Below are 22,084 nucleotides of genomic sequence, written 5' to 3'. Positions count from 1 at the left end.
TTTATTTTTCCTTATTGGACCTTAGAATCTCTTATTGTATGCAAAAAAATGGATTTGGACGCAAATATTATTATTATTATTGTTATTATTCCTTTCAATTATATTTTGCTACGTAATCCTCTTTTCCCCTTCCATCTCAACTTTTAAATTATATTTTTAAAATAATTTATATATTAAATTTTTGTTTAATCAAAACTTGTATTTCATATTGTATTAATAAATTTATAAATTTTTACAAATAGAATAATCCTTAAAAAAATAGAATAAAATAAATACAAAAAAAGAATATTATTGGAGAAAATAAAATAAAATATTTAGTGGCCAATGTATTGATTTTCGAATTTATTGCAATTTAATTGTTTATTTAAAAAAAATACTAAAATAACTTTCCACGTTTTATTATTAAAATAACTTTTCCGTATTTATTGAAAAAATTCGAGTCCAAAAATGTTTAAAACACACATTCATGTATTTATATAAAATACTCGAGGTTGTAATTTCTAAAACAAACAAATGTATAAATAACGATAAAATTGTGTGATTAAGTAATAAAAATTTAATAATGTCTGTGTAATTAATATTTTTCCTTTTTTGAATATATACAAATAATTTAATTTTTTTTAATTATATTTAAATAAAATAATTTTACGTCGATTTTCATTTAACATTCTATCAAATTTTAACGTGAAAATAATAAAAATGTAATTAAAAATTTTAGAAGTTTAGAAAAAATAATAAAAATTAGAAATGAATTAGATTCTTAATTAGAAAAAAAATGGAATTAGATGCTTAATTAATTAGAAGAAAGTTAACCATATCTTTGGTAAAATTTTGACCCCAAAAAACAAAGAAAAATGGGTAATGGGTGCTTTTCTTTTGAATTAAATTATATAAATATTTAGATTAGGGAATAATAATTAATCACTTTTAAACTTTTTGACAATTGGTGCACTCCACTTTCACAATTCTTCTAATTTCCCACAATTCAATAATAATAATAATAATAATAAATTTATTCTATAATTTCTGTTTGCGATCTCTACGGCCCACTAAATAAACTTTAACACGCTCTTCAAACTTTTGTACTGGTCTAAATTTACTGTTGGTAGATATTATCCGTTTTAACTTATTATTGCATGGTTGTTAACTTTACAGTTTTAAAATTTATGAACCCACCAAAAATTTTTTTTACGTAAGCTAATATATTTTCTTGAAATTGAATTAAAAGGAACCATAAAATTCTACGTCATGGGTAGCTGCACCTACATGTGCTATGCTTTATAGTCTTGTAAAAACACATAAAGTTTAATTAGAATATATGCTTACCACCAAACACATTTTAGAATATGATTTCTCCTCCATTTAGCTTTTTTTTTTTTTATTTGAGAATATTCAAATTGAGTGGAGAAGAGCATGAGCTTACTTCTACGCTGGTATCCCACATTAGCTAATAGTATATGGGTATAAACGTGAGTAACACTATTTCTATTGGTAAGAGTTTAAGTTCATTGTAAGTGGATATTGTTATTTTTGAGTTTTTCTTTTATCGTTTTTGTATTTAAAACGCGTTTGTTGGGGAGAGATTTACACGCTCTTATAAAGAATGTTTAGTTTTCCCGTCTAACCGATGTGGGATTTCGCATAAACTTTTGTTAAGAAATAACGTGGGAGAAGGGTAAATATGGAAGAAATGTGCAAAATGGTCCCCCAAAGTGTAGAATTATTAAATTGAATGTGAATGTGACAAAATAATTATTAAATTGTTGATGCTATTACCTCTCATCAATTTGTAACCCTTTTTTAGCATTATAAGCTAATTCATTAAATCATAGTCTTCACCCCCACATCGCCCACTCCATCATGGGGTAAGTTTGAGTGAAAAAATGATATTCAAAAAGGGGAAATTGAATGTAATGAATAACGGTTGAAATTGGGAAACAAAAATAAACACAATTTCACATGCCTGTGCTTCTTATCTTGGTACCATATCATATAAATTTGTATTCTTTTTATATTACATCAACTTAGGAGGACTATACACATTATTTCTAAATATTAAATATATTGTAACTTTGTTGATACTAAATATTATCGAATCTTCTGGAGGATGGACCATTGCATTATTACCCTCCTTTTTCTAAATTTAATTCTCTTATTTTATATATTTATCTAAAAGGATTTCATGATCTTTTCATTTTTATTTTTTTTTTTTAATTTTGAGTTATGAGTAAGAATAGAATCATATTTTATTCTCTAAAATCTCACTTTCTATGCTACTTTCTATGCTATTCGTATTTTTGGGGGTCGTTACTTAAAATAACGTTTAATTATCGAAAAATTAATTTTTATATTATGAAAAACTCATTTAAAAATGTAAAATTAAACACTCGTAAATGTATGTAAAATATTGTTTTTTTGGGTGGGTCATGCCTAAAAGTGGGCAATAGACCCCATCAGGTCTACTCAATACAAATACAGGTGACTCAATTCGTTACATTATTGTTCAATTAAAGAGCCCAAATTAACTTCTTTATTTATTTTGGCATTTGTTTTATTTCTAGAATAGAGGTGGTCTTCATTCCCCACTCAAAATGCAATCATAATCTTAATCTAAATAGTATGGCTCAGGAATGGTTTTCTCACCTTAATTCTCATAAGAAACCTTCTAGAATAAATATTTATCTATTCCTTGAATTCATGGTTCGGGTACGTGTAACATTCTCGACTCCACATGAATGATACAGTATGTTCCCATCTTGTTCAAAAACTACTACACAGAATTTTCATCAAAGCAATCATCAAGGGGTGACTTTGTTGAAAGGATTGGGAAGAAGTTCAAGAAGCACTTGAAAAACTCAACATTTTCACCTTCTCACAGCATTTGAAGTGTTGAATTCAAACATCATGCACTAGGATGAAAACAGCCATGTCACTGGCTGTTTTCATATGGGAAAAGACTTTCAGAAAGTATTCCTATTAGCATTAAAGAGATTAGAGAAATGTGGGATCATCCTGTTTTAGCTTCTAAAGTCTATTAATCAAGGAAACGATAAGTAATATCTTCTGGGGATCTATAAAGCACAATAAAAATTGAAAGCAGTTACTTTCCTCGAACATAAGATCCCCTGTAATACGAGGTTTGTGTAAGAAATCACTTGCTCTTCTTCGGTTCATTTGCATAATCATCGATCAGCGCTTCAACATCTTTCCAGAAGAGACCCTCAACTAAAACTCCATCCTTAGTGAACCTGCAAAGATGGTATATTTTGGGTTGGTTATACAGTAAATATTTTAGAAACTAGATTCCAGAATAGCGTTGAGAAAGAAAGAGACCACCGGGTGACACTCTTGGTAAATTCCACAGGCTTATTAGCGGAGATTGATTCGGGATCTGAACTAGATATGCTCAGTGTATACAGATCAGAGAATCTGGGCAACTTTGAAGAGACTACCAATCCTGTGCTGGTGAAGGATCCCTGTGTGCAGAGAAATTGCAACACAAGATTACCAATGACCTCAACAAGTTCAGCATGTATGTAGTTTCAGAAAGCAGGATCATTTTCATGCATAAATAGAATTGGCCATCATTACTTTATAAGATGCAGAATCCAAATTGTCCCGAGATTCTTAGAACCTCAGTACACATGATGTCATTCAATTATCATCCTTAAAATGAGAGGAAAAAAAACATAAATGTAACCCTCCTTTCTTCCCAACCCCCAGAAATATCCAAATAACAAACTCTAGAAATGAAAGGACACTGATTAATACAATATACAATAGCTCCAGAAGAAGAAAAAAAAGGCTAAAAGAAAACCTTCCAGATTACTAGTCACTGAGAGGCAAAGAGTTTGATTCTTCTGAAATGTCGCATTTTACTCGGAAAAAATTATCGACGGAGAAAACCAACCCAGTGACTAACTTCAGTGCCATTTGACAAGGGGCAGTTCGAAATTTAACATAAAAGTGCAGAACTCAATAACTGTTCTAAAAAGCAGTTCGCTGTTTTTCTGTTATCAAAATTGTCTGTATGAATAGCTTTCAGGCAACTAGAAAAGATCAAACTTGCAATTGTTATTCACAAGCCGATGAAATTGGAGGTAAGAACTTTGGTTATTCTAAAAATGTATCATCTCTGTCTTATCCAAACGACGTATTATCTAGGAAAACAAACTAAAAGAGAAAGGGAAAAGGTTGCTTCAGAACCAATTACACAAACAATCTTTCAAATCATCTTCGTTCTAAAAGGCACAAGGGATTTTTTTTTTTTTTTTTTTTTTTCCTTTTTTCTTTTAAGAAGCCAAACTTTATTGACTATATGGAAGAATACAAGGGCATATAAAGAAACAAGCCCAAAATGACCTAGTGACCGACGCCGACAAGGTGACGTTAAATCTAACAATCTCCAAAACATACTCACTTTTTTTCTCTTCATTTCAAAAATCCTATTGTTCCACTCATGCCAAATACCCCACAACACTGGAAAGGAGCTAACCTACCACAAATGCCTCATCCCCTAAAAGGAGGATGCATAAGCACCTCTTCCAACATAGAACGTCCATCTCTATCACATGCCCCACTTACCCCAAGCGATCTCCTCCAAAAATCCCAGAGGTTGTTAGCAAACTGGCACTCCCAAAGCATGAGCCAAAAGTCCCTCACATGTCTCCAACAAGGATACACCATTGCAGGTACAACACTAAGAGTGTCTTAGAACATGATCTAAAGTGTTAACCTTTCCAAATAAAACTTCTCACGCAAAAAAAAGAAAAGAAAAAAAAAATCCTATCTTTAGGAATTTTAACCTTCTAAAGAGAGGAAAAAGACAGAAGCCTCCAATGCATCAACTGAAGCATGGGAGAGAGACATAGAGTGGAAATAGAAATGACAGGAGAAACCCCTAGAAGGATCAAGGCTCCAAACTCATACATCCCTCCTCCCAGAAATAATAAACTAATGAAAAAAGATAGAAAAGAGACTCATCAAATCAACCGCCACCCTACCAATAAGAGGACACCAAAAACTGAAGGAAATGATGAAGGATGGGATAACACAGAGACCACTGAATACAACCTCTTCTCCAAAAGGAAATGCAAAGAGGTTTATCGCCCACCCAACGGTCCTCCCAAAAATAAATACCTGAGCCATCCCCAACATGGCTCCACATGAATCCAAGCAATTCATGCTCCACATGAACTCGAAACTGCTAGACCATCCAGAAGACAGAAAACTACCTGAAGAGTTCTGCCAAGCTTATTCTGAAGTCAAAACTCATTCTAAACGCAAGTTAGGCATAGATGATAGAACAACAAAAAAAAAAAACGTACAGCTTTGGCAATGCTCGTAGAACTTTTGTGGTTCTTTGAGCTTGTTATATCAGAAACCCTAAAATGTAGCCAAATAGACATTGCATATCTCAAGAGCCCCAAAAACAATGCACGACAATTATATACAATCATGATGTTAATGCTTTCTTTAGTGGTCATAGACATACAAATGGGCTAGAAAACACAATTGTTCTAGAAGTTAAACAAACTTACCGCAGGAGGATAGGTGAACAAAATTGCGTTCTTCTCCTTGGTGTAGACGATAAACTGCAAGATCCCGTTAAATACTACATACTTGCCAGAGTTAAAGATCACATGAGAGCACCAGAAAAAACATCTACATTTACATTTTCATTAATCGAAACAAGACCTAGTAAACTAAGAAAATGACGTCAAATTCATCGTACAACACGCTTCCACCATTTAACCCAATATACATTCCCATTGAATATCGGAATAAAAAAAAATGAAATTCAATCCCTCAACGGGAGATCTAAACTAAAAACGCGCAATTCAGACAAACCATGATCATACGAAAAGAAAAAGGATATAATATAATGCAGCCGATCAAGAAATCGCGATTCTCAGGGAATTTCTTTTTGTAAAACTGAGCGACCAAAGCTATGATTATGATGACAGTGCCCATAATCAATTTGACATTACTCAACCTCACATCTTCAACATACCCGCGACTCGTCACAATCTGCAACGCATCGCGCAAATAAAGTTGGATTTCAGAGAGAAAAAAAAAAGAAACCTAGAGAAAAATTGACGCGAAGAGGATCTGACGAAAGCGAGAATGATCGATTCAATTACCTCAGAGACGGATTCATCGAGTAGGTGTTTGAGGGAGTGGTGATCCAGGAGATTGGCCTTCTTCGCGTTTTTGGTCGCCATTTTTTGATATCTTTGCGTTTCAGTTCTCCTCGCCGCCTGCGAACTGAAAATGGGTTTGTCTGACTTCAGAGAAAGAGAGGTCCTTTTTCTTTAAAAGAAAAATTAAATTGCAAATTTGGTTATTAATAAAAATAAATAAATATAATTAGTCATTAAAATTATATGACTAATTTCATAAATTATTTTAAATTCTCTAATTTGTTAGCTTAATCTGCTAACCCTAAATAAATTTAATTTTAGAAAATTTGAAAAGATACAATCTTTCTAAATCTAGGGTTAGTGTATATTTAAAGCTTGAGTTTTTCTTTTTTAAATTATTTTTTGGTACAAGATTATAAAAAATTAATTAGTACTAATTTCTTCGTAATTTTGTTTTTAATGTTTATACCATCGATCCTTTGTACTAACCTAAAATTATTTCACTATATAATTTTTAAATAATACAATTAATATATATGTGACATGTACGTAGAGAAGTGATACGTGGATTAGAGTATAAAATGTGAGTATAATTTATTAATATGAAAGTAATATATAATATAATCCCAAAATACAATAAGATCTTGTTTATCAATACCACTAAAATATTCTTATTTTTCAAACAACAATTTCCAGCCCAAATCTTATGCCTATTTTTCCGGGACACAAATTTCCTAACAATTTCCAATAAGGGTTTGGTTAAGAATACTTCACTAAGATGAATAGGAAAGATTGTAGAGAGAAATTGCAGCCTTGGATAGCTTCATAAAGACCTGTAATGGAGTCATATAAGCATTATCAGATCATTGAGGCTTTGATTTTGCTCTGCCAATGGCACCCTTGGTGAGAAGGAATCGAGTACTCCGAACCAGTTCTTCCTTCACCATGAACAAGACTGCAGCAGCCAGAACACTCTGGACGATTTTCGTGCCCATTCCTTTGTAAAATCCGTATACTCCTTCGTATCGGATCATTTTGATGATGGCATCAAATGTGCCTGGATAAGAAGTGTAAGATCAATTTGCAGGACAAGAACATTGGTGACTTACACCAGAGAATAATGCAGAAGGATACAAGTAATATAAGAACTTGCGACCGATGCTGGTAGCTGCGGTGAGTCTAAAACAACCAACTAAGCCAACCGATTCGTCTCTCGAAACCTTCCTTGCTCACACATATAACTAAAATGGCCAACTATGCCAACTGGTGATTTTCCCTTATTCATTTTCGTATAATCGTGTTTTTCATCTTTTAGCCACTACTTTTTAATGGTGGAAGATACCATGTTCAGAATAACGAACCTTTGTACTGATGTCTTTTGTCTCCAGCCACGACCTGTTTTGCCTGAAGCCGAGCCTGCAAAGAGAAAAACTTCAATGAGATAATTTAAACAAATGCATGCTAGAGAAAAATAACCACGAATCAACATTCGAACAGAATATGAAAAAGTATTTACGAAGGGATCAAATGTTTTTAAACTATTTTGATTATCAAAATACCTTCACAACTAGAAGAGGATAGGTTACTACAGTAGCTCCAAGTTTTGCCAAGGCACCAAGTAGAAAAATCTGCACAAGTAACCAAATGTGTTGGCTTGTAGTCAACACGCGGTGATGTTGAGTATTACAGGTGAGGGTAAAGGTTACCTCCAATGCAGTAACTCCACTGCCAACTTTACGTAAGGCGCGTTGTTTCTTCAACTTGTTCAACATTGTTTCGTACAGCATGAACTGTATAGAAGGGTTGCTAACCTGTGATCAAGAAAGGAGTATTTAGCAGTGTTTCCTCATGCATCAACTCAAGAGTTTCTTCCCACACGTACCATGATCAATGTTGGGATTACCCCTTTCCAGAAACCCCTGATTCCAGCTTCATCATAAAGTTCCTGAATCTGAAATATCGATTCATGTTTTTTGAAGAAAAAAACTGGGTCAAATATATCCAGATTCAAGTCTGTTTATCATGACAAATCGAAAAAGAGACAACTTCAATGAGAGAAAAAACATATTTTAACTAATAAGTTAGCTGAAAGATATAAAAAGAGAAAATGAGTATTGCTTTTAGGTTTGGGGCTTAAGAGATATCAGTTAGTCTTTTCAATCTTGAGCAATCGGTTTACTTCAGAGGGGCAGCTGCTAGCGGTCATTATTTTCAGCTACTCTGGGACAACCATTCAGATGTCACTAAAAATTTGCCCACTAAAGGTAGAAGGGAACTTCTCATGAATATGAAATTCTCACCGCATGCCCCATTTTGGTCAAACGGATAAGAACTCAACCCAAAAAAGAACCAGTGGTGTGTCCTTTTAAATACTAGATTCCATAGAATCTAATTATGATCAGAAGCCTGAATAACCATATTGTACGGGCGACTATTGTGATGTCTCACATTGGTTGGGGAGGAGAACAAAAACTATCATTTATAAGGGTGTGGAAACCTTCCCCTAGTAGATGCGTTTTAAAGCCTTAAGGGGAAGCCCGAAAGGGAAAGCCCAAAGAGGACAATATCTGCTAGCGGTGGGCCTGGATCGTTACAAATGGTATCAAAGCTAGACACCGGATGATGTGCCAGCCTTCTCGTTGTTCCCCGAAGGGGGTAAACACGAGGCGATGCGCTAGTAAGAACGCTGGGCCCCGAAAGGGGTGGATTTGGTGGCAGTCCCATATCGATTGGAGAAAAGAACGAGTGCCAGCGAGAACGCTGGCCCCAAGGGGGGGTGGATTGTGATGTCCCACGTTGGTTGGGGAGGAGAACAAAAACACCATTTATAAGGGTGTGGAAACCTTCCCCTAGTAGACGCGTTTTAAAACTTTAAGGGGAAGCCTGAAAGGGAAAGCCCAAAGAAGACAATATCTGCTAGCGGTGGGCCTCAGTCGTTACAACTATGGATCTACATATCCAAAACCAATTCTGGCCGACGCAACAGAGAAAAGAAAAACTAATTACCAAGAAATCGTTATGCAACAGCCCAAGCCCACCGCTAGCAGATATTGTCCGCTTTGGCTTGTTACATATTGCCGTTAGCCTCACGATTTTAAAACATGTCTGCTAGGGAGAGGTTTCTACACCCTTGTAAAGAATACTTCTTTTCCCTCTCCAACCGATGTGGGATCTTACAGTCCACCCCCTTTGGGTCCCAGCATCCTCACTGGCACTCATTCCCCTCTCTAACCGATGTGGGATCTCACAATCCACCTCCTTCAAGGCCTAGCGTCCTCGCTAACACACTGCCCAATGTCTGGCTCTAATACCATTCGTAACAGCCTAAGCCCACTGCTAGCAGATATCATCTACTTTAGCCCATTGCATATCGCCGTCAGCCTCACGATTTTAAAACGTATCTGCTAGGGAGACGTTTCCACACCCTTATAATAGAACGTTTTGTTTCCCTCTACCAATGTGGGATCTCACACGTTATAACTAAGAAACCATAGTAGCTTACTATTACTTAAGCAGTTCAGTTCAGATAAAACATGTCTGCCTTCATTCATGCAACAAAGAATTCACAACTACTACGGAAACTAGTACATGGATATTTTTTTACTTACAGCATGAGTGGTTCTGTAGGAAGGAGGATTGAGTGCTGCCGGAACCGTTTCATCTAGTGGAGTCAAAGGTGCTCCACCAGGTAGAGACGGCTTTGAGGCCTTTTTATGTGTCTGAAGAATGAAAACACAAATGTTGTCATTTAAAAATTTTAAAATCATGAAACTGCTACTTACAGTAGTTTAGTTTACGATGATCTTGAGGAAAACCAACATCAATAAGTGCAATTAAATAGAATTTTGGATGTACACAGATACAAGGAATAGCTTTAAGATTTCTAGCCCCCATCTTTTTCTTTAAACCAACTTTCATTAAGATGAATCGAAGAATCCGAACGACTAAGGAACCAGAAAATGCAAAGCCAAGAGCAGGGCTTACAAGAAGAAGCAGGAGAACAACCAACACTTTGTAGTAGAGAAAATAAAGGCAAGGCTATCACTAGAGGTTTAAATTCAAGTTACTGAATTGAATCCAAAAGGGGTTAGATACTATTCTCAACCCTTAAGGGTAACATGAAGAATACATAACTATATCATTACCTGCATCCGTGTAACTACCACCCATATCGGATTTGTCAACAGTACGTTAACGCACCTAAAGAATCAAAATATTGTAGACAAATTAGAGGGGAAATAATAATAAAAACTGAATATTGCAGATGTTTTGCTACCTATTTTAGTTGCATTTGAAGAGGTTTAAACTGGCTGAAGTAGATAATTAAATATAATGGAATAACGCATTCGAAAATGGACACAAGATCTGCAAACATGGGATGCAATCGAAATTCTCCATGTTTAATCTCAGTGCTTTTCATCCGCTTTCTTGTCTATAGTCTCCCTTTTCTTTGGTTAGAAATGAAGGTGTAACAGCTCAAGCCCACCGCTAGCAGATATTGCCCTCTTTGGGCTTTCTCTCAAGGTTTTAAAACGCGTCTACTAGGGGGAGGTTTCCACAGCCTTATAAGAATGTTTTGCTCCCCTCTCCAACCGATGTGGGATCTCACAATCCACTCCCCTTGGGGGCTAGCATCCTCACTGGCACACCGCCCGATGTCTGGCTCTGATACCATTTGTAACAGCCCAAGCCCACCGCTTGCAAATATTGTCCTCTTTGGGTTTTCCCTTGGGGTTTTAAAACGCATCTACTAGGGAAAGATTTCCACACCCTTAGAAGAATGCTTCGTTCTCCTCTCCAATCGATGTAAGATCTCACAGAAGGTGTTTACTATGAAAATGTAAATAATAAGGAACTCAAATCAAAACCACTCTACTAACAAACCCAGATACAGCAGCCACCAGAAGAGAGGAAAGCATCCCAACTGATCCGTCTCCAATCCCCGCCTTCATTCGTTCAAGAGAAGCAGCTTCAGCCTTGCTCCTGAATATTTGGTAGAAATAATAGTAAACACCCTGTACCAACAAAAATGTTTGTTCAAATGTAAGATGTCATGAATGTAAATAAAGAACACAAACTTGTTCAGAAGTTCAAACATAAATCTCTTTACTGGACCCAAATGGGCAATATAGAAAAGCTAAACATATATCAATGCAGTTTTTCCTTCCTAGAATAAGTAACAAGCTCAAGAAAGTAAACATTCTGCCATTTCTATGTCATTCATCACTGACAATGAATGAATTGGATGCTTAGAAACACAAGTTGTTGCCTTCTAAATATACAAAACAGATCGAAACTGCTCGTTCTCTAATTCTTTGTACCTATATAATCTTCACATTCTAATCCTAACAAAGATCATATATCAACAAGACCCACTTTGTCATTAAAATTTGGAAGTGTATGATATCATAGTATCAAGTAGACCAATCAAATGGGTTCTCACCTGAGACACAGACGTACCCACAAGAGACGGCCCCAAGCCACCATACAGCCGGTCCCATCCTTCATGTTTTACAACCTGCTCATGAATCAATCAGATAAGTAATTTCCCCACCCATTAGGCAGACATTTATACTGTCACTGCTCGAATTGAGTTCGGAAATCAGCAGCATGGTTTTCCAACAAGAACAGTATATCAAATATTGTAGACGAGGAAATTTCGAAAGCACCTGACACATCAGCTGCAATGTTCCAAGTTTCCTCTTCTCGTTCTTCACATCGCGCTCTGTTTGCTGCCGAGTATTCACCTGCAGAACAAACCAAACGCCTCTTGAATTCAACAACCCAATCAAATTTCAGGGTCTATAAACATGAAATTTAGTGGAAGATTTTACAGTTTGAAGAGGGTATGTGATGAGTTGAGCAATGACCCCTCCTCCAGCTCCAGCCAATCCATTGATCAACGCATCCGACATACTTTCCCGCTAAAACCCAACACGAGAAAGCGAAAAAAGGGTATATCAGAGGACAGAAATTGAAGCAAAAGCGCTATTAATTTCCCGGGAAAGTGCACCGGAGCATTGACGGGAAACAGAGAGATCTAACTCAAACACTTATTTGGAGAGAAACCATGTACGACTTTGGCTGTGTTCTACCCGAATGAAATTGACATTTCGATGGCCTTGGCTATGTGAGAAAATCTCGACGACTTGAAGATGGGAAATAACGCATTATTTTCTAATAAATTGAGGGAAAGGGCAGGTTTTAATTAATGGGTTGTTGATTAAAAATCAATTCATTGGTTCTTCATTATTCATGTGCTCAACTTCAAATCAAATGTCCAACTTTCAACCTCTATATTATTAAAAATGTGAATCTTTAAAATTTCAAATTAAAATGAACTAATTATATTTTTTATTTTCACGTTTAAATAGATATAATTTCATATGATATCGACATAAATATTGAATTGACAATGTTATCCTTAAAAATATTGGAACATGAAAATAAAATTAATAATAAATATTATGAATTGTTAGTGTTATTTTTCTAAGAACATCAATGGGAGGCATCAATATATCAATTTTAATATAATTAGACTGAATTAAGTATTGTATTTTAAATTAAAAATTATTATAAAATGAAAAAGGAAAAAAGAAGGGAAATTGACCATTTTACCCTTTAGAATGAGGGTATAAAAGTAAATACGAAAATATTAGTCAATGGAGTCTATCCGATGAACTTCTTGAGACGTGTGCCGGGACGTGACGTAACTTCTTCCGGAAACGCATTCTGTTATGCTTGGTGAGAAAATCCTTACCTTTTTTTTCTTTTTAAATAAAAAAATATCTATTTTTTATAAAAAAAAATATTCAACCAATAAAAATTAAAAAGATTATATAACATATTTTTCTCAATACGTAACTAAATTGAAATCATTTCTTAAATTAACGTTGTGGGCCGAAAAAAGCCCAATTGAATAAATGGGATAAGCCTCCTGGACCTAAGCCCAGCCCATCAGAACTTTAGGATATAAATCCTTTGCCTTACCTTCGTAGTCTTCATGGGAAAATTGGATTATTGTAAGGACAAGCTTACTTGCATGTGGTTAACTAGAGATTCAATAATGATCGTGTTGGGGGATGAATGTCCCACATCAGCTAATTTAGAGAACGATCATAGTTTATAATCAAGAAATACTATCTTCATTGATAAAGAAAAGTTATGAGAGTTTATGCTCAAAGTGTATAATATCATACCATCGTAGAAAGTCGTATTCCTCTAACATAGGTAAGAGGAAGATATTTACGTTGATTTATTATAATTAAATATTCGTAATGATTAACATTAATTTGATTGAAATCATATGACTTTTCTAGTTACCACCATTTAATACGTAATAAAATTGATAACAAAGGCAACAAGCAAAATCCATGCGAGGATAAGTGGGATGCAAAGTCTAAACTACCACACACATTACTAGACCACGGAAACTCCACGAGTGTATTAGTTGACTGACAAGACTCAAACTTTAGAATTATTAACTTTATAAGAAAAAGAAAATAACTTAAATCATAAGAGTGATTTAACAAAATTAAGAAAGAGCGAGACACAAGAAAAAGAAGCTTCTAGCTAAAGCCAGCTTGTCACGCCTTTTTGTCTGATTTGATTTTTTAGCGGGTTTTTTCTCTTCCAAAAATTAAAAAAGAAAAAAAGAAGAGGTAGTTAATGAGCTAATTTTATATAAACAAAGTCTTGAGAATTAATTATTGATTCAATCTTATCCCTTCCCAATATTTATATTTCATTGTCATCACACTATTATTCATTTCCAAAAATAATAATAAATTTAAATTAAAAAAAAAAAAAGGCATTAATATACAATAATATCCTGTTTGCCACCACAATAAATAAGATTGGGTTGAGAAGTAGGGCCCATAATTGTCTTTTACGTAACCAATATTCGCACAAAGAAAGCAGGTGGAAGAGAGTGGGTTTCATTATTTTCTCCATTTTTTTCCCTAAAATTGACCATACATGCTTTCATAGCCACACACACACACATCCATAATTACACATCACGCTCCATTCACTTACGAATCTCCATAAACATACAAACACCAAAACACACAAACGAAATGAAGGGCTATGATTCGATCACGTTTCACTTCGACTTGAACGGAATGGCTCTGATCACAACTTGGTGGTACAGAGCTGCCAGAGCAGCTCCAATGAATGGTCCCACCCAGAAAATCCACTGCAGTTAAGCAAAATTAAGATTAAGATAATTGAGATTAAGTTAAAATTAAGATTAGGATTAAGATTAAGATTAAGCAACCCACGTGATCATCCCAGGCTTTGTCATTGTTGTAGATGATGGCAGCACCCAAGCTTCGGGCTGGGTTGATGCCGGTGCCGGTGATTGGGATGGTGGCCAAGTGAACTAAGAACACCGCGAACCCAATTGGTAACGGGGCTAGGATCTGTTCAAACATTTTGAATTCTTTTAGTTTTAGCTCAATTATATGTTTTAGATTTTAATTTTAATTTTAATTTTTTGTTCTGCTTACGGGAACGTGGGAGTCTCTGGCGCTACGTTTGGCATCGGTGGCAGAGAAGACGGTGTAAACAAGGATAAAGGTGCCGACAATCTCGGCACCGAGGCCATCGCCCTTGGTGTACCCTTTGCTGACCATGTTGGCACCACCGCCGAGCCTGTTGTAGGGCTTGGGTTGGAAGCCCTTTACAACCCCGGCGCCGCAGATGGCTCCTAAGCACTGCATCACCATGTAGAAAATCGCCCTGGTCAACGACAGCTTCCTCGCCAGAAAAAGCCCAAAAGTCACCGCTGGGTTGATGTGTCCACCGGAGATTCCAGCCGTGCAATAAACCAGCGCAAAAATCATACCACCAAAAGCCCAAGCGATGCCCTGAATTCCAACGGTCTTGCACGTGTTGCCGTTGGCTTCATTGGACCGGACGACGCCCATGACAGTCAAAACGGTGATGTAAAGGAAGAGGAAAGTGGCAAAGAACTCCGCGATACCGGCTCTGTAAAAGGACCATGAAGTCAGCTCCTCTGGCTCGAACAGTGGCGCCGGTGGTGGCTCCTTATAGTCCTTAGCATCGTCCTGACTCTGCGCCGCCGTTCCAATCGGCTGCCTCTCGTTGAACTTGTTGGCTCCGAGCCTTACATCTTCTTCCTTCCCTTCCATTTCTCCAACCTCCTCTGTTTCTCACGGCGGCGGCGGACTGTGGTTGTCTTTAGCCAATGGCAGTAGTGAGGAAAGCGATGAGGAGGCGTAGGGTTTAAATAGCAACGCAAGTGAATTTAGTATGAAAATAACGGGACCCATTTAAAATGAAAAGAAAAAAAAAATGGTATTTTCTAGTAATTAAATTTTTTTAAAATAATAATCACAACCGACCAATCATTTCTCTGGGGTTTTCTGGAGAACGGTGCAAAATGACAGAGAAGGGCGGTCGGTTTGGCGGATAAGTGTGCCACGTGGCAAAATAATAGCCACAAAGGAGTGGTAGAGTGGAATATGTGGAATAATGCGGCCAGACGGTGAACTAATGTCTCATGTAATAATAAGGTTATGATTGTAGTTTCGAGTGTTTACTGGGGGTAATTATGGAATTTCACCAGTTGGGACCGAGTTGGAAGTTTCGAGATGAATCTGTGGCTGGAATTTAATTGGATACGAATATTGACTGAAAATATTGGAAATTTGATGTATTATTGTTTACTTTAAGGGTTTTAATTGGATAATATTGTTTTTTTTTTAAATAAATGTAGCAAATATTTAAAAGCATACATTTATATACAATTATTGCCCCAAGCCTATATTCTACCGAATTCTTTTGACTTTTTTGTTTTATAAGGTTAAATTTATGTTACCATATACGATATACGATCAATATTGCAATTCAAATAAATAATAAATTAGATATTTAAAAGAGAAAAAAAACAAAAAATTAAGTATAGGTGGAAAGAAAATAAATATACACAATTAGTGGAGTGTAAATAGATAATTAATCTAAATTTTAAAAGAGAATTAATTAATGTGGAATTAATAAAAAAAATGATGGGTTAGCCAATGATAACTTATGTTATCGACCTCACGCAATCCATTTAATATATTAAGGTTAAATTATTAAAAATAAATAAATACACATAAACTTGAGGTGTTCTATAAATTTTTTTTTAGCATCTATCCATATTCAATCTAAAAATTTTGGAAATATACTTTATCGAGAAAATTATTGTTATTATTTATTTAGTTTATTTTTTTTAAATTGACCTCTTATTAAAAAAAACATGGATTTAAATGAAAATATGACCAAATAAATATAATTTTTGAAGGAGGTTGTGGGAAAAATGGAATGACAATGAATCATCCGTTGGGCTGCAGCCGCCAGCTGATGGTTGGCCATACACTTGTAAAGCTATTGGGACAATCACTCCACATGGCATTAGCTGGTTGGGCCTTGGTTTTTTAAGAGTAATATTAAAAGTTTTGGAAATTTATGTATTTTTTTTTTTTATTAATTTATCCTAAATATAATATAATTTATATTAATTTTATTTAGAGAAGAGTTTTTATTATCACAATTCTTGAACACTTAATCCATTAATTTCACACTTGATTTCATACAAAAACGTAGATCATAAAGAGGTAGGCATAAAATTAAATCGAGATTTCGACAATTGATGGATCATGAGATGAACAAAGGCATTATTATTTAACCATAATCAGAAATCTTCACTTGGACTTGAAGGGTATGGCTCTGATCACCACCTGGTGGTACAAAGCTGCCAATCCTGCTCCAATGAACGGTCCAACCCAGAAAATCCACTGCAAAACACAAAATCAAATACGGTTTAATTCACCCAACATTAACATTAACATTAACATTATGATTAAAACACCCACGTGGTCATCCCAGGCTTTTTCGTTGTTGTAGATGATGGCAGCGCCCAAACTCCGAGCAGGGTTGATGCCGGTGCCGGTGATCGGAATGGTTGCCAAGTGAACTAAGAACACTGCGAACCCAATTGGCAGCGGTGCCAAAATCTGTTCAAAACATTTCCTTTAGTTCGTATAATAAATATATATATTTTTTAGTACGATTCTACACAGTAGTATGATTTTGTTTATAAACTCGTGATCATTTCTTAAATTAATAGAGGTGGGACTTTTATCGTCCAACAATTTTTACTTACGGGAACATGCGAGTCTCTGGCGCTACGTTTGGCGTCAGTGGCGGAGAAGACGGTGTAAACAAGGATAAAGGTACCGACGATCTCAGCGCCGAGGCCGTCTCCTTTAGTGTATCCCTTGCTGACCACGTTAGCTCCACCGCCGAGCCTGTCGAACGGCTTGGGTTGGAACCCCTTCACAACACCCGCGCCGCAGATGGCGCCAAGGCACTGCATCACCATATAGAAAATGGCCCTGGTCAACGACAGCTTCCTCGCCAGAAACAGCCCAAAAGTCACCGCCGGGTTGATGTGGCCACCGGAGATCCCAGCGGTGCAGTAAACCAACGCAAAAATCATACCACCAAAAGCCCAAGCAATGCCCTGAATTCCAACGGTCTTGCACGTGTTGCCGTTGGCTTCATTGGACCGAACGACTCCCATAACCGTCAAAACGGTTATGTAAAGGAAGAGGAAAGTCGCGAAGAACTCCGCGATTCCAGCTCTGTAAAACGACCATGAGGTCAGCTCCCCCGGCTCGAATAACGGCGCCGGCGGTGGCTCCTTGTAGTCTTTGCCATCGTCTTGGCTCTGCGCCGCCGTTCCAATGGGCTGCCTCTCGTTGAACTTGTTGGCTCCCAATCGTACGTCTTCTTCCTTTGCCTCCATTATTTTCACTTCTTCTTAGATCTCTGTCCTACGATCCAGCCATTGGTGAGTGTTATATATATATATATATTGAATTTTCTAACGATTTATCGAATTTAATTAATATAAAACTTGAAGCAAAAATTTAATTAATATACGGACAGAGATAGAAAAACATATCGTGACAGCGTGTCATGGTTGAAATAAAATTTGGGGAAAAAAACCCGTAATTTGGGGTGGATGAGGTGACAGAGCTACAGCCACCTGTCAGAATATACACATGTCTTATGCACCATTGGGATTCTTTTTTAAATTATTATAGACAACTGTGCCCTCTAATCTCCGTATGATTTGACAACTCTTGTCAATAATGCATTTAACCAAAAATCAATTTAAATTTATATTATTTAATAATAGAAACGTTTACTATTTTATCCCTATCTCCAATCTTTAACTTCAAACTCAATAAACGTAAAAATAAAGGGAAAAAGATATTGTAATTGCTTAAATTATTAAATAAATTTAAATAAAAATTTGAAGTTGGAAAAAGAAAATAATTATTGAATTAAAAAAAGAAGTGGTTGTTAAGGATTAGTGAATGATTGGATAAGGTTAATTAATATAATTAAAAACAAAATTAAAATATAGTTTGGAGATAAGATTCGAAATTCAGCTATGCGACAACAATACTTTTTTAGGTTTGCAACCGCCTCTTTATTTTCGGCCATTTATTTCATTAAAAAAATATTGCCTGGCAATCACATGATGGTGGGACCCTGGGTCCCAACCACTTATTTTTCCACATTTTTTAATTTAAAATTTTAATTATTATTTATTGCTTACATACCCTAATCTTTTTAAATATTTTCTTTCAAATTCTTTCTGCTTCATTAAAGTAGTTGGGATTAAATCACTCGAATATTTAAGGTCCGACAATTTCTGGTTAATTTTTTTTACTTTAAAAGTTAAAAAATTTCGAAATTTAACTTTGTCTTTTTCATTAAATTGCAATTTGCACCAACATTTGTGACTTTTTTTAAATTTGTCCCAACGACTCTTTATTCCAACTTTTTGTTTGTTTGGTTGTTTATTATAATATTTTGGGTGGCTCGATAAGAAGCCAAGAAAATAATTATTTTGGTTTTGGGGTTTTTTAATTGTTTTATGTATTTGTCTATTTGGGAGACCTGAATTTAATTACTATTTTATTGTATGGGTTACAATGAATAGAACAAAGGAAAATTTTAGGACCTTGCAACTTGGTCTCAAAGGTCACGTTGTTTTGAGGTCTTTGTAACTTGTTTTTTCGAACATGAATTTGTCTTCAGGGCTTTATAGAGATTAATAATAAAAATATCGGGAGAAACTAGGGGCGTTCACCGAACTCGAGAACGTGAAATTCAACTCTGCATTATAAGGGTTAGGTTCATGTCAGTTCGACCCATCTTGAAAACATTAAAAAAAAAAAAAAAAAAAAGAAGGATACCAAACGACTGAACATGCCGAAGCACACTATTTGTGTCCTGCGACATCTTGCGAAGCTGAAGCCTAAAGCCCGCTCTTTTGTGTCCTCCAAAGTCAAAGCCACTCTTTGCATGTTTATCTGCACTTCATCTATATAATTATGAAAAAATTCATGAATAATTCCTTCGATATCTCGATTATGGGTAAGGATTTTATCAAATCATTAAAACTATTTATTATTAGGCGGATATGTAAAATGTGATTTATATTTTATTGCTCGGGAGTATGATTTATAGTACTTAAAAAAGATTTGAGCTAAAATGTCTATATTCTAATGAAAAGTGCCATGTTCATGTACAACTCACCCTCGTCGTTTTGGTTGGTCCCATTTTAAATCCAAACTCGATTGAAACTCAAGTCTAATGAATTTAAGTTCTCGGTTCTGGATCGAACCAATTTAACTTAGAAGACCATGGTCCTGATTAGATCATTGAGCTTGGACCTACCCATTTGGATTAACTCATTCAACATTAATTGTTTCGGAGGGGTCTGTAGAGGCTGTGGAACAATGAATAATGAAATAAATCTATTGAAGTTTTGGTTGCATGCACGGCCGGCGCCGCTTGTCCTTGTGCGTGTATGCAGCAGATAAACTTCCGCTTCACAAATCCTTTGAATGATATGAAAAATAACACCATAGCTAAGGAGTTGTTTTTGTCACATAAGAACAAAATTCTCAAAAACATTATGAAATCTGTAAACATATTAATCGAACAAGCTGAAACCAATGTCATCATCAGACTCTTCTGCTGGCTCTTCCTTCTTCTCTTCCACTGCTGCAGCAGCTGCCGTGGCAGAGCTAGAATCAGCAACAGCAGAAACGGACACAGCCGCCGCAAACTTGCTTGGATCCTGCACAGAAACATCACAGCAACAACTAGGTATCAGCTAAAGCAAACAAGATAGATTCAAAGAAAGGCAAGAACTTTGTAAAGATGTGACATAGTACCTCGAGATACTCCTTAACTTTCTCGGCTTGTGGGAACGAGTAGTCGGTGGCAACTGCAACAGCAAGAAGATTTTTGTATGCATTGATGAGCATGTGTGGTGCAGCAGCCAGAGTTGGGTATGAAACGGCCAATGACAATGATGTAACCATGGAAACACCCAAGGCAAACTTCTCGAGGAGATCGTCCTCGGTCAGATCAAGCACCTCAGGGCTGAAGACTGAACCATTGTCATAAGCAGAGAGAACAACCAGACCATATGAGAATGGCCTAATTCCTAGCTTGGCAAGGAGAGCAGCCTCAGACGATCCAACCTTCTCACCCTTCTTAATAAGCTCCACGGGAGTGATAATTTCAACAGTACCCTTGTTAATCTTGGTAGGAATGTTAAGAACCTGGAACCTGTATGAAGAAGAATTAGAAAAACTCAGACATCATTCATGGAAACTGGTGGTTTACTTTGTAATCAAATTTACAAACCTGGAAGAAGGAGGTCTGTGATGGATCAAGCCCTGTGTTGCCTGGTGGAACAATGACATCAATGGGAGCAACCAAACCAACACGAGCAGGGGCTCCAACCTACATAATTTACAAAGCATACGCATGGGAAAACACTTAAGCCTCAATGATATATCACAACAGACTAAACATCTAATTCATGGAAAATTTTGAAAAAATTACAAAACTGCAAATAGAAGAGAATGGATCGTACATGATCTCAATCAAATCAATGCCCGCCCAAACACTTAAGTGACGAGACAGATTTTTCAAAACCATTAACGATGACATATTCTACAATAACAATCTAATAATCTGTGATAATACAAAAACAAAACAGTAACTTCAAGGATAGAATGTGTTGAATTTGAAGCAAACTAACAAAAACAAAATGATTGAATAAATACATGATGTGAAAGATTCACAATAATAATCAATCATTCAGCGTAAAGAAAATGCCGCTTAAAATTTCAAACTTAATGTGGTTATCCCATTTTGGTAGTATCTATATGGAACACTAACAGAGTATCTATCCAATGTAAACACCGAAAAGAACAGCAAGTAGTAGTCTGCACACCTTGTATTTGGCCACCTCTTCACTGACTTCCTTCAAATCACCCTTTGTGAAGATCAACCCAACATTTCCCTAATACAATCAATTACCAACGTGCCATGTCAAACACTTCAATATGACAACAGAAAAATGGAAATTCGAATCAAAATACAAAACCCAGAATTTTACTTACCACAAGGGGAAGAAGACTGAGGTAAGCCTTGTTTCCAGTCTTCTCAGAGTAAATCCTCACAGAACGCTTCATCATGGTGTTTTTTCCCATGAGCACAATAGAGTCACCACGGAGACCCTTCCAAATGTTCTGGAGCTGGTTTGATCCGACATTGTCAGCGGCCACAATCAAGACCTGACTGTAATCATCGAGAAGCTGACAGAGCTTGGCGTCGTATGCTACCTTTTTTTCAGCCTTGGTAAATTTCACGATTGAATTGAGTTTCTGAAAGAATTCTAAGATAAAACAAAAAAGGTTAATGGAATAAAGAACAAAGCAAAACCGAGGGCCAAGACGAAGCCGAGGGCTCTGTCAAGGCGGACAGCGGAAGCTATGCCGTCTCTTTAACCTCAGTTAATTTAGGGTTTTGGACAACTCCTGGGGAGCTTAACA

General features: G+C 36.1%; 5 protein-coding genes across 7 annotated transcripts; all 5 read right to left on the bottom strand.

Moving 5' to 3' along the window:
- Nucleotides 1–2,849: 2,849 nt before the first annotated feature.
- Nucleotides 2,850–6,308, bottom strand: LOC111447327 (probable signal peptidase complex subunit 2). The gene is made up of 5 exons (XM_023086432.1): nt 6,144–6,308; nt 5,879–6,030; nt 5,541–5,622; nt 3,334–3,476; nt 2,850–3,248 (listed from the first exon to the last, which is right to left on the bottom strand). The coding sequence occupies exons 1-5, from the start codon at nt 6,222–6,224 to the stop codon at nt 3,152–3,154; spliced, it is 555 nt and encodes a 184-aa protein (XP_022942200.1). The 5' UTR covers nt 6,225–6,308; the 3' UTR covers nt 2,850–3,151.
- Nucleotides 6,309–6,718: 410 nt separating this feature from the next.
- LOC111447884 (peroxisomal nicotinamide adenine dinucleotide carrier-like) lies at nt 6,719–12,361 on the bottom strand. Of its 3 annotated transcripts, none has more exons than XM_023087252.1 (11): nt 12,189–12,361; nt 11,978–12,067; nt 11,813–11,890; nt 11,587–11,661; nt 11,028–11,158; nt 10,289–10,343; nt 9,752–9,862; nt 8,026–8,094; nt 7,703–7,954; nt 7,505–7,559; nt 6,719–7,200 (listed from the first exon to the last, which is right to left on the bottom strand). In XM_023087252.1, exons 2-11 carry the CDS (start codon nt 12,056–12,058, stop codon nt 7,007–7,009), a joined length of 1,101 nt encoding a protein of 366 aa, XP_022943020.1. In that variant the 5' UTR covers nt 12,059–12,067; nt 12,189–12,361; the 3' UTR covers nt 6,719–7,006. The 3 variants fall into 3 exon arrangements, with proteins under 3 accessions (XP_022943020.1, XP_022943021.1, XP_022943022.1); XM_023087253.1 differs by having other exon boundaries at nt 12,239–12,361; XM_023087254.1 differs by having other exon boundaries at nt 6,721–7,200; nt 7,703–7,771; nt 7,850–7,954; nt 11,978–12,355.
- Nucleotides 12,362–14,060: 1,699 nt separating this feature from the next.
- LOC111447489 (probable aquaporin PIP1-4) lies at nt 14,061–15,393 on the bottom strand. The gene is made up of 3 exons (XM_023086688.1): nt 14,654–15,393; nt 14,426–14,566; nt 14,061–14,340 (listed from the first exon to the last, which is right to left on the bottom strand). Exons 1-3 carry the CDS (start codon nt 15,296–15,298, stop codon nt 14,248–14,250), a joined length of 879 nt encoding a protein of 292 aa, XP_022942456.1. The 5' UTR covers nt 15,299–15,393; the 3' UTR covers nt 14,061–14,247.
- Nucleotides 15,394–16,686: 1,293 nt separating this feature from the next.
- LOC111447981 (probable aquaporin PIP1-4) lies at nt 16,687–18,024 on the bottom strand. Its single transcript, XM_023087400.1, has 3 exons — nt 17,314–18,024; nt 17,024–17,164; nt 16,687–16,945 (listed from the first exon to the last, which is right to left on the bottom strand). Exons 1-3 carry the CDS (start codon nt 17,956–17,958, stop codon nt 16,853–16,855), a joined length of 879 nt encoding a protein of 292 aa, XP_022943168.1. The 5' UTR covers nt 17,959–18,024; the 3' UTR covers nt 16,687–16,852.
- A 2,054-nt stretch (nt 18,025–20,078) lies between these two features.
- Nucleotides 20,079–22,003, bottom strand: LOC111447179 (60S acidic ribosomal protein P0-like; the record flags this gene model as incomplete). The annotated part of the gene is made up of 5 exons (XM_023086203.1): nt 20,079–20,313; nt 20,411–20,803; nt 20,889–20,987; nt 21,484–21,552; nt 21,653–22,003. Coding segments are annotated over 5 exons (1,059 nt in total), but the record flags the coding sequence as incomplete, so codon positions are not given.
- Between the last annotated feature and the right edge of the window lie 81 nt (nt 22,004–22,084).

This window comes from Cucurbita moschata, unplaced genomic scaffold, assembly GCF_002738365.1.
Source record: "Cucurbita moschata cultivar Rifu unplaced genomic scaffold, Cmos_1.0 Cmo_Scf00009, whole genome shotgun sequence".
Classification (NCBI taxonomy): Eukaryota; Viridiplantae; Streptophyta; class Magnoliopsida; order Cucurbitales; family Cucurbitaceae; genus Cucurbita; species Cucurbita moschata.
The sequence above is the reverse complement of the archived record's forward strand: the minus strand, read 5'-3'. Positions and strand labels throughout refer to the sequence as shown.

Bases quoted from the DNA above. Each gene is read 5' to 3' on its own strand.
- LOC111447884 (XM_023087252.1), bottom strand. From the start codon at position 12,058: ATGTCGGATGCGTTGATCAATGGATTGGCTGGAGCTGGAGGAGGGGTC. The intron at 11,662-11,812 runs GTGCTTTCGAAA...ATTCATGAGCAG, and splicing joins CATTGCAGCTGATGTGTCAG to GTTGTAAAACATGAAGGATG. The intron at 9,863-10,288 runs GTAATGATATAG...TTCATTCTTCAG, and splicing joins TGGTAGTTACACGGATGCAG to ACACATAAAAAGGCCTCAAA.
- LOC111447327 (XM_023086432.1), bottom strand. From the start codon at position 6,224: ATGGCGACCAAAAACGCGAAGAAGGCCAATCTCCTGGATCACCACTCC. The intron at 6,031-6,143 runs GTAATTGAATCG...GATGCGTTGCAG, and splicing joins TCGATGAATCCGTCTCTGAG to ATTGTGACGAGTCGCGGGTA. The intron at 3,249-3,333 runs GTCTCTTTCTTT...CCATCTTTGCAG, and splicing joins ACCAAGAGTGTCACCCGGTG to GTTCACTAAGGATGGAGTTT.
- LOC111447489 (XM_023086688.1), bottom strand. From the start codon at position 15,298: ATGGAAGGGAAGGAAGAAGATGTAAGGCTCGGAGCCAACAAGTTCAAC. The intron at 14,567-14,653 runs GTAAGCAGAACA...ATGTTTGAACAG, and splicing joins CCAGAGACTCCCACGTTCCC to ATCCTAGCCCCGTTACCAAT. The intron at 14,341-14,425 runs GTGGGTTGCTTA...GCTTAACTGCAG, and splicing joins ACAAAGCCTGGGATGATCAC to TGGATTTTCTGGGTGGGACC.
- LOC111447981 (XM_023087400.1), bottom strand. From the start codon at position 17,958: ATGGAGGCAAAGGAAGAAGACGTACGATTGGGAGCCAACAAGTTCAAC. The intron at 17,165-17,313 runs GTAAGTAAAAAT...TGTTTTGAACAG, and splicing joins CCAGAGACTCGCATGTTCCC to ATTTTGGCACCGCTGCCAAT. The intron at 16,946-17,023 runs GTGGGTGTTTTA...TGTGTTTTGCAG, and splicing joins AAAAAGCCTGGGATGACCAC to TGGATTTTCTGGGTTGGACC.